The following is a 13902-nucleotide window of genomic DNA, read 5'->3' on the forward strand; positions in this document are numbered from 1 at the left end:
AGAAAATATACAACACTGACGCATAGTGCATACATTTTTGTTGGACACAACAACTGACCATTCAGTTATACTTTCTTCTACTTTCTTTATACTGATTTGACCAATGGCTGCCTTACTAGTTGTTTGATGTCTTTCCAGGTTTCTGCCAGTGAAAGAGCTGTCTCCAGTTGGCACTGCAGTGGGGACTATTTTAGCTGCTGCTATGAATCAAACCATCTTCTACTCCATTGTTGGAGGAAATGAACTAGGTATGGCCTACAGATCAAATACGGTGCAGGAAATGAAGACTAATTGAATTTTCTCTGGGTACAAGATACAAAAAGGCTTTTCCACACACTTCCTACCTGGGATTGTCTGTGACACAGACTGCGGCTTTGAAGAAAACTGCCTTTTATTTGTTATTTGATTAGAGAGAAACTCCCATCTTAGATGCAAAATTGTTTGTACTACCATATACTGAGAATGAGTTTTGTTTTTTGTTGTAAGGTGTCCCTGAGGAAAAAAAAATCCAACAGGATTTTTCTTAATATTGAAGGCGACAGAGTTTATATTAACTCCATCTTTGCATAGATATAGGAAATCACATTTCTGTTGCACTCAGACTTTAAATGGCTTGCTAAACTTGTTGGCAAAGAGAAGCAAAAATTATTTTACATTTGAAAAGTGACAAATATCAAATTCAATCAAAAGCAGAAATAAAAAGGAGGAAAACAACCCTCTTTTTTAATAGTCAACATGTTTTCTTGTTTGCAGGTCACTTTAAAGTGGACAGCAGCACAGGTGTCATCTCCATTGCCCAACCTCTGGACTATGAGAATATAACCAGCTTCGTTCTCAGGGTGCAGGCAGATTCTTTGGGAGTTGTTATGTCCAACCTGCGTGTGCCTTCTAAAAGTAAGAAATAACTTTTAAATATAGGTGTTTTACCATGGTTTTGTGATAGACTATAACAGTAAAATCATATTTGATTTAAATGTTCACTGCACGTTCTGACACAGAAAAGCAACATCTTCACATAACCAGATAGATTATTTGCTGTGTGAGTTTGTAAGTTTTTTTTGTTTTTTTTTACCTATTGTTTAAGATTAACTATAAAATGCCAGTGTGATTTAAAATGGGCAGCAATAGCAGAAACTACTGGAAAAGGTTTGTCTAATACATAATTATTATAACATATATCCATCTGTCCCTGCTTCAAATGTATTTTAATAGTATATTAATCGTCATTTGTTTTAATTTATGCTCTTCTTCTTTATATGGGGAATGTGTGAGATTATTCATAGAAAAAGAATATCTAATTAATTCATCTTGTGCTTTCTTTTTTCTTTTTCTTTTTCTTTAAGTGAAATATGCTTAAAAAATGTGTTTGTTCATTTAAGGGTTGTGCTTCCCATATTTCTGTTAAAATATAATTACTTAGTTTGGGTTGGTCCAAGTATATGAATTTAGAAATGGCCTTAATAGCCTAATCTATTAGTATTTTTATATTATCATTATTATTTAAGGCTATCATTTAAGGAAAACTCTCATATAATTCCCTTTCACAGACAGAGGCATATTTCAAATGGTTAATTTTGGTAGGTTTTTCGATCTAAGAAACTGGAAACCCAGTTCCTTAGATAATTTAAATGTATCATAAAACCATTGAAAAAGAAGAAAATTTTTAAAGCATAAATAAAATATCCTACGTTGTTCACCACCAAATCAGGAGAATAAAAAAACTGAAAAATGCTGCTATGTTTATAACAAATGTATAAAAAGTGTTTGTTTTTTTTTTTTCGTATACTCTTTTGTATTGAACTGCATCTGCAAGCTAACGACAGAATTTTTTATTCTAGAGTTCTAAATCTTTTCAGGCTCCACATGCGTTAAATTGTGGGTTTTACAGATTTCTCTATGTACTTCCACAAATACAAGTTTTAAATGCTATTGTGGATGTATTTGGTTTTGTTTGTAGCTGACAGAAGCTTTAGATAACACTTTCTCTGATATCATTACTACATCTAGGTTTTCATTAGGCTTGTTAATGCCCAGTTTATTGACATACAAGTTCCCTACGATGACAAATAATATGCTGCCTCCAAACCTGGTCAAGGAATAATCAATGGCCTGCTCTTCACGCCTCTCATCTTCTCACTCTGTGTGGCCCTCACATTGTAATGACAGTAATTACAAGTAAACAGTAGTCAGTCACAGAAACCATAAGAGGGCTCTTGTCTCACACATAAGGGAGAGTTTTTGAGTGGGTAGATGGATTTTTCTTTCCTCACTTGTAACCAATTACGGAGGCTTCACAATAAAGACCAGCTTTTATGATAATTGAGTTAGGTTGTACACCACTGGTGTACTTTTGGGTCAGTGAAACTATCTCACTTACCCAGAAGGGAGAGTACTCTGGGTATGTGATTGCTAGTCTTAGGACAAGTGCAGAGTTTATGTATGTAATACATTCTGTACACACACATTAATTTATCATAAGGTCAGAATGTAAGACAGCCATGCTTTGTAGATGGGAACACACCCTTTACTGCTCTCCTCTCTGAAGCGATCCTTTCTTTTAATGGGCCTGTTTTTTTTTTTTTCCCATGCATTTACGTTCTGAGTGTGTAAAAGAGAACTAGAGAAGGGCACTTGCTGTATTTATGTTTTAAAAGTCTCTGAGGAGTGTGGGCACTTTTAAAAACAGAGAGGGAGGAGAGATAAACTCATCCCCTTGAGCCCTGTCCATATGTGATTCACACTGTAGCCACTGTGTATGTAATTTAATGTGATGTGTTGGGGTTTCTTTCCAACTCCCTTGATGCATCCTTAGTTTCACTGCAGGATGACTTTACATTTTTGTGAAGAAAAAGAGGTCCTTGATATTGTATTTGTCCAACCGGCAGACCTGGAGGGATCGTATGAGTGCTGATGATTGCTTAAGAAAAATGCAAGCAATGACATATGTGAAGCTTCACTAAAAAGGCCATTGATTAATTTTACATTCTGTGTAGGATGTAATTGTTCTAATTAAGATTATCCAAAGCTTCAAATAATGGATTGATTTAGGGAGTCTTTCCCACATTTTTCTTTGTCAGAAAGCCTAAGACAGTAGGAGGGCTAATAAACTGATAGAGCTATAGTAAGGTTTAGATCACAGAATTTCAATGCGCTGAACGGCCCAGTCGAAGTCCAGGCCTAAAACCATTCGATAATCTGTATGAATTCTCCACCCAATCAGACTGACTTTGAGCTATTTTAAAAAGAACATATATAAAATCATTTCAGATAGTTATCATAGCCAATTAGAAATTATCTAAGAAAAGGTTGGCTTTTCATGTTTTGCTTTGTTTTTTTTTTGTTTTGTTTTTTTACATTTTTATAACAATTTAAAACCCGATAGAAATTGTTTCAGAAGTGACCATCCTTGAAAGTATGAAATAAAAAAAAGGTTTTCTTTAAAAAAAAAAGAAAAAAAAAGATACTTTTGTGTTATTTTCCATGAAGTAACACATTTCAGAGTAGTCTTGGGAACAGAAGAACTTTATTCATACTCTGATCTGACAGTTTCAAGGCCAGATTATGCAGCATCTGATTATCTACAGGCCACATGACTGAATAAGCTTCTGGCTGTTAAAGATGAAAGTTTCCCAACCGATCTTCTTTCTTTTCTTCTTTTTTTTTCATTTATAAATGCATGAGGGTTCAGCAAACTTGGCTTATTAGACTCTTGAAATACAGTGACTCGCTCAAATTGGTGTTTCTCACAGTACATGCCAAAGTTTTTTTGGTTTCACATTGCCTAAGAGAAATGGAAATTAGACCTGCATTTTTAGCTCAAGTGAAAGTCTATCCAGAACTTTATTTGTTCATTTATTTATTTACATTTATATCTTTGTTTTTTTTTGTTTTTTTTTTTTTGCTTTTTGCAGCCAACACTGCCAAGGTGTTTATTTATGTAGAGGATGAAAATGACCACCCGCCCGTCTTCTCCAGAAAGCTCTACATAGGTGGTGTGACTGAAGACACCAAGATTTTCAGCTCTGTTCTCAAAATAGTGGTAAGAAAATAGAAAATAAGTTATTTATTTATTTATTATTTATTTTTTGATGCAGTATATGTAGAGGGAATTGGCTGAACCTGGAGTGCCTGATTCCCTTCCCTGGCAGCCTTGGTGTGACAATTCATCCGATCGGCTTTACTCCGCACAGTTTGATCTGTTCCACGATCTCTGGTTACATCTCTTTGTCAGTTTTGCTCTGTTTGTTGTCTACTTTCATTCACATGCAGGTAAAATCTGCACATTGTCTTCAATATACAAAAATAGAAATATGTTGCAATATGTTGGCCATAAGTTTTTGTTACTGAGCTCCCCTGCGATATTTAACTTGTGAAGCTTTGGCCTTTCTCTAACTTACAGTGTAAGATAGAGCAAACTGATAAAACCAATTTTTAGATGATGCTTTCCAACTTTTCTCAAAGTGGCATTTCTATTTATTGTACAGATATAATAAAATATCTCTTGATAGTTACCATTTTAACTGAATATTTGTATTTTTCTCACTTGTATTGCTCCAGGGGCCATTACTAGCCTTCCTCTCACAGACGATGAAATAAACAAAAAAAATATAGATATCATTGACGGTTTTGATGCATTTGGGCTTAGCTGACAGAAGTGAAATCTTTGCTGCAAGAAAAATCCGATGTCTATACTCTGACAGGTTGTGACAGTGCTTTTATTGATCCACCCATCAATAAGATCCTTGCTTGGTACCTTCTCCAACAGGAAAACAAGCAGAAAAGTAAAACAAAAGTTCCTTTCTAAAACATTGTCACTTATCAAGAATTGTTTGTGATTGGGCAACAGTAAAACCCCAGACAACTACTCTGTAAAGTAATAATGTATAAACCCAAATGGTAGACATGGTTATTTAAACTTTCTATAAGAGTGTTTATTGCAGAAGTTTTCAAAGTATTTTGTTGAATGTTTGTATGTAGTATTGGAATAAAACAAAAAGGCAACTTCTTTTTGTCTTATTTAACTTGGAATGCACCAAAGTGTTTACTACCAAGTGTGGCAGTTCGTTATACGCCATACTTAAAAAACTGAGAGCTGTTTTCCCCATCCACTGGATGATATTTGAAGATAAAGGTTATGAAAAGAAAAGTTTACGTCTCCCTTTGCTCCACAGAAACACACAGGTATTGCAAGTGTTTTTTGAATGCATTTAATTATGTTTTTAAGGTTTAATTTTGGTAGTGCATACTTAAGATAATGAATGTTCAATAAAGCAGATAAATCTGTTCTTTGGTTAAAAAAGTATGTTTCCTTGGGAAACGTAATTTTGTTCAAAGACTAATCCGACTCGTGGCAATGCAAATTACTCTTTTGGGCTTCCCCTGTGACCGCCTGTTCCCGTGCCTTTTAAAACTGCGAATAGTTGTACTTAAGCATGAGAAGCTCCCAGGCTTATTTCATAAAAGTTCATTCTTTGGTGCTTGTAAAGAAGAACTAAGTGTATGCTAAACCTGAAGCACAGACTTCTAGTGCTCTACTTTAAGCACCTCACTGTGTGTCCATAACAATTTAAGGGATTTATCTCTCTATCCGTAATGTTGGCAAATGTAATTCATAAAAATGTATTCTGGTGAGAATATCTGACTGTATTGACTTTTGCACTTTCTTCAAGACTGCATCCAATACTGTGTACCCCCTCTGTTTCAAATTGCAAGACAAAAAAAAAAAAAAAAGAGAGGTTGCTGCAATTTATCAGTGTCACCACATACACAAACAAAAGACGCTTGTATCGGAGCTCAGTGGCTGATCAGATTTGCTCAGTCCTTGATAGTGAAAATTGAAATAAAATGTACATTTTAAACAACATATACATATACCCCCTGCTTTTTGGTGGGGGTTTTCTTTAGCTAAAAATGAGCTCATTGTTAGACTGCCTGACCAAACATTTTTGTTCAGTCCCCACACTCCCATTATCAAGCACACCAGGCTGCTGTTTTCTCTGAAAATATCACTCTGCTCTACCTCATCAAAACCAAGTGTCAGGCACATCGCAATAATTGGATGCATATAATGTCACTGGGGACAAATTTGGATTTGTTGCTTATAAATACCAGCACGATACTTTTCCACCGTGTCAATTGGACTTTTTCACAGTACATGTTAAATGTATTCCAGTAGGTAATGGGCAGGTATATTACTTATGGCTCTAGGCCACCTTGGCACATGCTTGGTATTTATTAAAAGCGAATTAGAGCACTTAGAGCAACATTGCCATTTGACCTCTTTTTTCTAAATATTATGTTGATCATTTTTAATTTCTTTTCCACTTTGTTACTGCTTGCTGCTTTTCTATTACAGGCCACTGATAAGGACACGGGGAACTTCAGCGCCATGGCATACCGCCTAATTATACCTCCCACAGCAGAGGGTCAGAACAGCTTTGTCATCGAGGCCTACACTGGAATCATTAAGTCAGCCATCATGTTTCGAAATATGCGAAGGTCCTACTTCAAGTTTGAAGTCATTGCCACTGATGACTATGGGAAAGGTTTCAGCAGCAGTGCTGAAGTGGTGGTGAGTATTCTGTTTAGAGGTTTTTGCAGTCTGCACTGCAAGTATGTACACATTGCTAAACACAATTTTCAAGGTGATTATGTACTCCTGGTTGTTGACTAACATGTCACCATTATAGTTGCAGCCTATTGATTTATTGTCAGAGCAGTTTACAAAGCAAACCGATGCATGAATTGTCAGATTTATTTTTTTCCTCAGTTCCTGTACAATGTGTAACTTTTGTTTTAGACAGCTGATTTGCTTGCCTGATATTTTATATGGGATTTTGATTAAATACTACTTAATTTCCCCATGTTATTAATAACTTGAGTCAAACTCAGACCAAAACTCTTTCATATCTTTATGGGTAGAATTTAAGAAAATGCTCTTTTAGCTATCATTGATGCTGTTTTCAATCACACTGTACATGACCAGAAATCACAGAACTTTCAGTCATAAATGATGCAGAACACAAACAATTCTTATCGAATATCAACCCTATTAAGTTTGTATTAAACAATCTTATAGACTTGTTCTACTTGAGGCATCACAAAATGTGCAGTTGAAAACATTAGAAGGCATCTCAGATTTTGTCAGGTAAAAGGGTGTTTGTTTCTCAGCCATGAGATCTGAAAACTCCCTGAAAGTCTTATTTTCAAAAGCCACATCAATATGCTGGAGAAAGTCCACAACTGGTTGCCAAAACAGATGCACACAAACAGTTTTACACAAAAAGAAAACATAACTATACATACCTTATTTTTACGAGAACACAAGCACACAATCCCATGCACTCACAAGAAAACATGTGTAGCTCAAAACCTTCAGAATTAGTTTGAAGACTTTAACTTTCTGCTATGAACTTAAAAAAAAAAAAACTATATAGTTATTGTGCTTAGTTTTGGAATTGCATTATGTGATAACATTGATATTTACAGTTTATTTTGGTTGGGTATATAGAATAAAGTTTTACTTGTGCTTCTGAGGAGTAGTGGCAACATATGTTATTCACAACAATCATTAAAAAGATTCAGGTGCTGGTTATGTGTAAAGGTGAAATTGGTTTACCTCGGTTAAAGCTGATCTGTTAGTATTACTGCTAACTTGTTAAAGGACATTTATCTTTTGCCTTAAAATGCTTATGCGGTGCATTATAGTTTAGTGAACCGCATCATTTGCAGAGGGCAAAAGCTCTCAATGTGTGGCCTTGGCCACTAGCTGATAATCTAATTAGTTATTTGTTTCAGTACAGAAATTAACTCAAAATTATATATGCATCTGCCTTGCTTTATGTTTGCCTTTTATTGAAATAATTTGCTCAAGCACCCGCTGTTTCTGTTCTGCTGTTCCCCAAATAAAATACAGTTTCTGTTTTTTGTTTTTTGGAGGAGGAGGGGGGTTTTGCCCTTACTCAGGGGAGGTTTTTTTGTTTTTTTCCGTTGCAGTGAAATATGTCTGGCTAACAGGTCTCTAATGAGACAGAAGGAGGGTCTGGGACATTGCCTGAATATGAGAGAGCGGCGAGTGCATAAGCATGGCACTCGTTAATTTTCAAGGGGAAACCTAATTTTCCAAGAGCCACATGGGAGATTTGGCTTCAGAGCACAGAGGCCATTGCCTATGCACTTAACTGTGGCATCAGAATTATAGACCTGCTAGGTTTGCCGCATGGCACCAATACAAGCAGGCAATTACCGGGTCTGACTTGCTGCATCAAAAGAATCATTTAAATGAGTCGGCCAAACTCACAGTGGGGTACATGAATAACTCGGCTAATCACAATTTATCTTGATTTCCTGTGGTCTTTTTAACTCGTGGTCTCATTTTTTTTTTCTGTCTCCCCACCTCCTTCTTCCTCTGTGCTCCACTCACTTTCTCAGGTTTCAGTAGTCAACGCATTAGACATGCAGGTCGTTGTCTCCTCTGTCCCTCCCTACTTAGTAGAAGAGAAGAAGGAGGAAATCATTAGGTAAGACATGAGTCAATCTTCAAATTTGAAAGTAAATACGTCAGTTTCACTTAAAAAGAGAAGCATGGTTGAGGGTATGCAGGACTATAAATTATGTGTGTGCTCATTCTCATGTTGTCTGAAGTAAACATATGTTAAATAATTACCCTACGCAATATTATACATATAAATGTACGTCTATGAATACTGTCAAATAGTACATTTTCTTGACCTGTATTATTTTTCACTCACTCCACGTTTCCTTCATTTGTGAACAAGAATATTCAGTTGCTCAATTCAAAATTTGAAACCCATAAATGTATGACGCAGGCTGTATATTTCAGGCTGTATTTCTGTTTTCTTTATTATTGTGATTTATAAGCTAACGAAAACCTCAAATTTAGTCCCTCTAAAACGTTACCACACCAGTATAGAATAACAGACAGTGATGCTCTGTAAAGAGGGTTAATCCATTAATAAAGAAGATAACTGTTCAGATTCATGCCTTTGTATATATTGATAGAGTTTAAGTTTATGCAACTGGGAGAATGCATTCCCAGTTGCTTTTTAGTGCTTGTAAGAGCCACCAAACAGTTATCACGGTGGAAGTGTCTTGACTGCAAAGGTTATGAACAATGTCAGAAAGTTGATGAAAGCCAACAGTGCAAATTCTACGAGATTTATGTCTCCAACCAAAATCATCCTTATGTTTGTCTAAAATAACTATTTTTTTTAATAGGTAGGCTTCATTGTTCCTCTGTTCATTAAATTGAACTTAATTTTTGGTTTTAGCATTCTAGAGCGTCATGTGCAGGACCAGATTCCCGGTGCCAAGGTGATCGTTGAGTCGATCGGGCCACGTCGCTACGGCGACGGCTTTGAGCTGGAGGACTACACCAAGTCAGATCTAATGGTGTATGCCATCGATCCACTGACAAACAGAGCCATTTCACGGCAGGAGCTCTTCAAGTAAGTGGGTGAAATTTGTCACAAGAGTTTGAGTAAACCGGTTGCCCAAATGCTCTTTGTGTAAATGAATCCTCAGGAATGTTGGGGTTTTTGGCTTAAACATAGATGTGTTTTGCCTGTAGCCTCCACTGACCTTTTGTCTTTTTCGAACAATGAAAATTTATTTCTCAGGTTCCTCTAGGCATTTTCTTTACAGGGATTTCCCTCTGTTACCTCTTTCTTGTTTCCTCACAGCCTTGATTATCCTGCAGGTGTACGATGTCTGTCAATATTGGAAGTCACAGTATGAAGAGGATCGAGTGAGGTCAAAGTAATATTAACTGAGAGTCTAGTGAAGAGTCATTCCCAATCTGTTGAACAACCTATCATTCCAGTACCTCAAAAGCCCCTTAAAGGACCTCAGAGCTGGGAAAACATAGCAGCGTTGAGCGCTGTGTTGCTAAGAGAGTGTCCTAAACCACAAAAAAGACCATCATTATAGCCAGGTGGGTGCAATATATTTTGCACAACAAAAACATAAAAGGGTAAAACTCAGAACTATGCTTGCACACACAGTTGCCATGTTCTGTATTCTGTATCTTTAATTTTAGTTTTGTAGACAGAATTCCCCACTTACTTCAATACATCTCTTCACTTTTCTGATGGAACAGCACATTAATACTACTGGGACTTATTTTAAACTCCTTATTTTCCATCTTACTCTTCTGGGTTTCCTTAGGCAGTAAACGTTTTAAACTAATGGGAATAATAAGGTGAGCCTAGTGCACTGTTTGACAACCAAGATTAATTGTAATGTATGTGGAATTGAATGGAAATTACTTTTTTTGTAAAATATCTTGAGATGAAATCTGTGTTTGAATGGTGCTGTAAATATATTGAGTAGATTTGAGTTTGTGCTATTTTATTCATTCTACACTTACAACAGTGAGCTCCTTCTATTGCTTTTGATGTTTAGCTTTGTACATATTTTTTTAGCTCTAATGAAATTCTCTTAGAACGAGAGTTCAGGTGGGTGTCGGATTATTTCTCTGTCTTGTAATCTTTGAAAGCTAACTGCATAGTTTCAGGAGATAGTAGAGGGAACCGCATGTAAATGTGTTTGTGAATGACTGAATGTAGTGTGAACTGCTTTGGGGTCCTCTGGATTTGATAAAATGCGATACACGTACAGACCATTTACCATTCGACTAGACACCATTTGAACTGTAAATAGTGGCCTCTGTCATGAATGATTCAGCTTTTTAATATCATTCACCTTTTTTCTGTAAAATCATACTTTAAGTGTGATGGCTGATTAAATATCGCATTAGTACATTTAAAAAGTAGTTTGTTTTTTTTTGGGTTTTTTTCCCCCAGATTCCTTGCATATACTGTTCTTATTTTGATGATTGTGTCTTACAGGCAACAAAACCCCAAATATCAGTGTCTCAAAAATGGAATATTGCATAAGATAATTGAAAAAGGTATATTTTAAAGTGAGGTATGATGTAAAGTTGACTGTTTTGACTTCATATCATGTTATAATCTTATTCCTTCATCATAAAGTTCTCTTTTATTCTTTAATGCATGTTTGAGAAATATTGACTCTCCCATCGCAACCGCAATTTTCCAATAGGACTAGTTCCAGGTCATGCTGGTACAGGAATTCAGGTTCAGGTAATCCAATAATGGTTAAATAAATTAATTGATAATAATAGAAATGTGTAAGATGATGAGCAACTTGGATCTTCTATCTGGTAATACTCTGTGGAACAAACAAGCAGGTAAGTAGTGTAGACAACAAACTTGGAAGATTGCAGAAGGAGGAAGAAAATCTTTACTTGGTAAAAGATGGTTTCCTGGGCACTCCTCTTTAGAGATTCCTTGGAGGAAAATCTGTGAGGCTATAATCAGCTTTCAGGTACATGAAACAAGTTTCAGTGCCAGAATTAGTGTAACTCACAGTACAGACAAGGAGCAGACACAAGACGGTGATAAAGAGCCTGAAAACAGACTTTCAGAATAAAAAAGAAAAAAAGAAACATGGGACAGGAATGCTTGAAGGCTTTGACTTGGATGAGGACAGACAATATTGCACTGAGTGACTGAGGACCAGGTGTTTAAATAGACTTTAAATAGTACTGGAAAGAGCAATGAACTAATCAGCAGGAGTGGGACAAACAGTGAAGCAGTACAAAACATGGCAGGGAACAGAAAAATCATGACAGATACAAGGCTGTGTGAACTGTGGACGTCAGAAAACACCAGCAGATGATGTGGCGTCCCAAAACATCACTGATGGTTAAAGTTTCAAGCTGGACTTCAGAGAACATGGATTCTGTGCCTTTCCAATATTTCTCCAGACCCTGGGACCTTGATTTTTTATTTTTTATTTTATTTTATTTTTTTTATGAATACAAACTTTATTTTCATCTGAAAAGAGTATTGTGGACTACTGAGAAACAGCACATTTCTTTTTCACACCTCTGATGTTGTCCCTCGTTCCGGCAAGGATTTGTTTCGGCTCTTGATCTGCTAGCTCCTACCTCATTCTCCCTTTATGAAGCTCCCTCAAATTCTTGAATGGATTTTGCCTGACTGATTATCCTCACTGTGTCTTTTCCTACCCCACTCAGATTTCTAATATGCTTGGATACAGCATTCTGTGAATGAAATAGTTCCTTTGCAATCTTATGACTTTCCTTCCTTGCCAAGGATACCAATTTCTGGACATGTCACATCAGCAGACTTCTAGATAATTGTGAAACCAACGGACCCAGACTAAAAGACCATTTAGAGGCTCAGAAAATCTTTGCAGGTTCTTCAGGCTAATTAGGTGATCAGGATTGTGACACTTTGAGTTCCAATATTTAACTTTTTCAGTGACTTTATAAAACCTTAGTCAAGTTTGACAGAAGCTTTGTCATTAAGAGTTTCAGCGACTAATATTTTATTCTAAGGTTTAAAGCATTTTGGAATTTTACAATATAATGTATAATGTCATCTTGTAGTAGACACACAGCATTTACACATGAAACTGTTTTTTAGATTCCTGCATAATTCATATTGATCAGTCTAATACTATTGATGTATATTTCTATGAATTCTTGTTGATTGTCATTCCTTTTTTTCATGCTGAAGGAAGCCACCCATCTTTCACCTTTGAGACAAAAAAAAAAAAGCCAAGTTCATTTAAACATTTTATAGCCGTGTACGATTTATAGATCTTTGATCTTTGAAAAATACATGTGTGCTTTTCACAATCCAAGGACCACTAGAGACAAGACAGGAGTTTGTGCCAAGTGAAGGGTATTACTTCTGTTTTGTAAGCTGCTTTTTTGGCATTTGCCAAACTATCAGTTGCAATGGCGGTGAAGCCAATAAAAAGAGATTGTAGCTAGTTTTAATACATTAGTGCTGTTTTATAAGCATCTCCTTCCTTTAAATACAGCCAGAAACCCATATATATTCAAAATGAAAAGCTATTTATGCATGCAACACATGTCTGACAGTGCTGAGGGGTAATTGCATGTTATATGGCTGTGACTTTGTCGCAGAAGGAGAAAGACGGTGTTGTTAGCGAGTGTTGTATTGCAGCCTGTCCCTGCTCCACCTTGAATGCAACACTCACAACCATTTCAGCTCTCTACAGGATTGATTGCCACAGACCAGTTAATGACCTTCATCTAGACTTATTTATCCACCTATGTAAAAAGAGAAATGACAGTAATTGGACCTGGCACCATGTGTGCTTCTTTGTGATGGAGGATGTTTGAAAGCTATTATCTTTTTGCTTCTTTAACAACATGATATTTCTACTACAATATAGGTGCTAATTTGGCTAATCTGGTGATTATAACCATGGATGTGAAATTCTGCTCATGTAAATACTTAAAAAATTTTTGTCTGATCAAATTCACAGTTAACTTTTTTGATATAATATTTTATGTCATTGATACGGACATTAAAATCTGATTTATTTATTTTTTTGTTCATTTCTAGAGGTGCATCAGTCATAATCATTTGCTCAATTTACAATTTCAAGTTTTTTAGAAAATTCTGATCTTCTAATATCAATGTTGACCATTCCTTATTTCTCTGTAACAACTGCATATATTGTGTCCCGTGTGGCTCAGTGGTAGATCAGCTGTTCTACCAGTGGTAGTTTGGAGCTCAGTGGGTTTGATTCCTTTACTTTATGTCTTCCCCTTTTCTTTCTGCCTTTCTTCCTGTCAAGCTATCAATCAGTAAATGGTCATTATCATTTTTATTAACACCAGAGACGATGTGCAGGATTGGAGGGTTGCGGTAAAGCATGGTTTAACTGACTTAAAATAAAGTCAGAATGATTGTAAATCTTACTCTTTTTTTTTTTTTTTTTTTTTTTTTTTTTTTTTGGTTTTTTTAAAAAATCTTTTTTTGTGGTTTTTTTTTAAAACCTGCGGGTTTTTCTTTT

General features: G+C 35.9%; 1 protein-coding gene across 1 annotated transcript in view; it reads left to right on the forward strand.

Annotated features, from left to right (window-relative positions):
- Positions 1 to 13902, forward strand: part of pcdh15a (protocadherin-related 15a) — a 103317-nt gene that overhangs the window by 56015 nt on the left and 33400 nt on the right. Inside the window, exons 14-19 of the mRNA XM_015018962.1 lie at positions 139 to 248; positions 754 to 894; positions 3912 to 4039; positions 6356 to 6571; positions 8431 to 8519; positions 9291 to 9467. Coding sequence (XP_014874448.1) covers positions 139 to 248; positions 754 to 894; positions 3912 to 4039; positions 6356 to 6571; positions 8431 to 8519; positions 9291 to 9467 — 861 coding nt within the window. The remainder of the gene's footprint in view (positions 1 to 138; positions 249 to 753; positions 895 to 3911; positions 4040 to 6355; positions 6572 to 8430; positions 8520 to 9290; positions 9468 to 13902) is intronic.

Source organism: Poecilia latipinna, unplaced genomic scaffold, assembly GCF_001443285.1.
Source record: "Poecilia latipinna isolate Pla-1442-1.1 unplaced genomic scaffold, P_latipinna-1.0 Scaffold2350, whole genome shotgun sequence".
Lineage (NCBI taxonomy): Eukaryota > Metazoa > Chordata > Actinopteri > Cyprinodontiformes > Poeciliidae > Poecilia > Poecilia latipinna.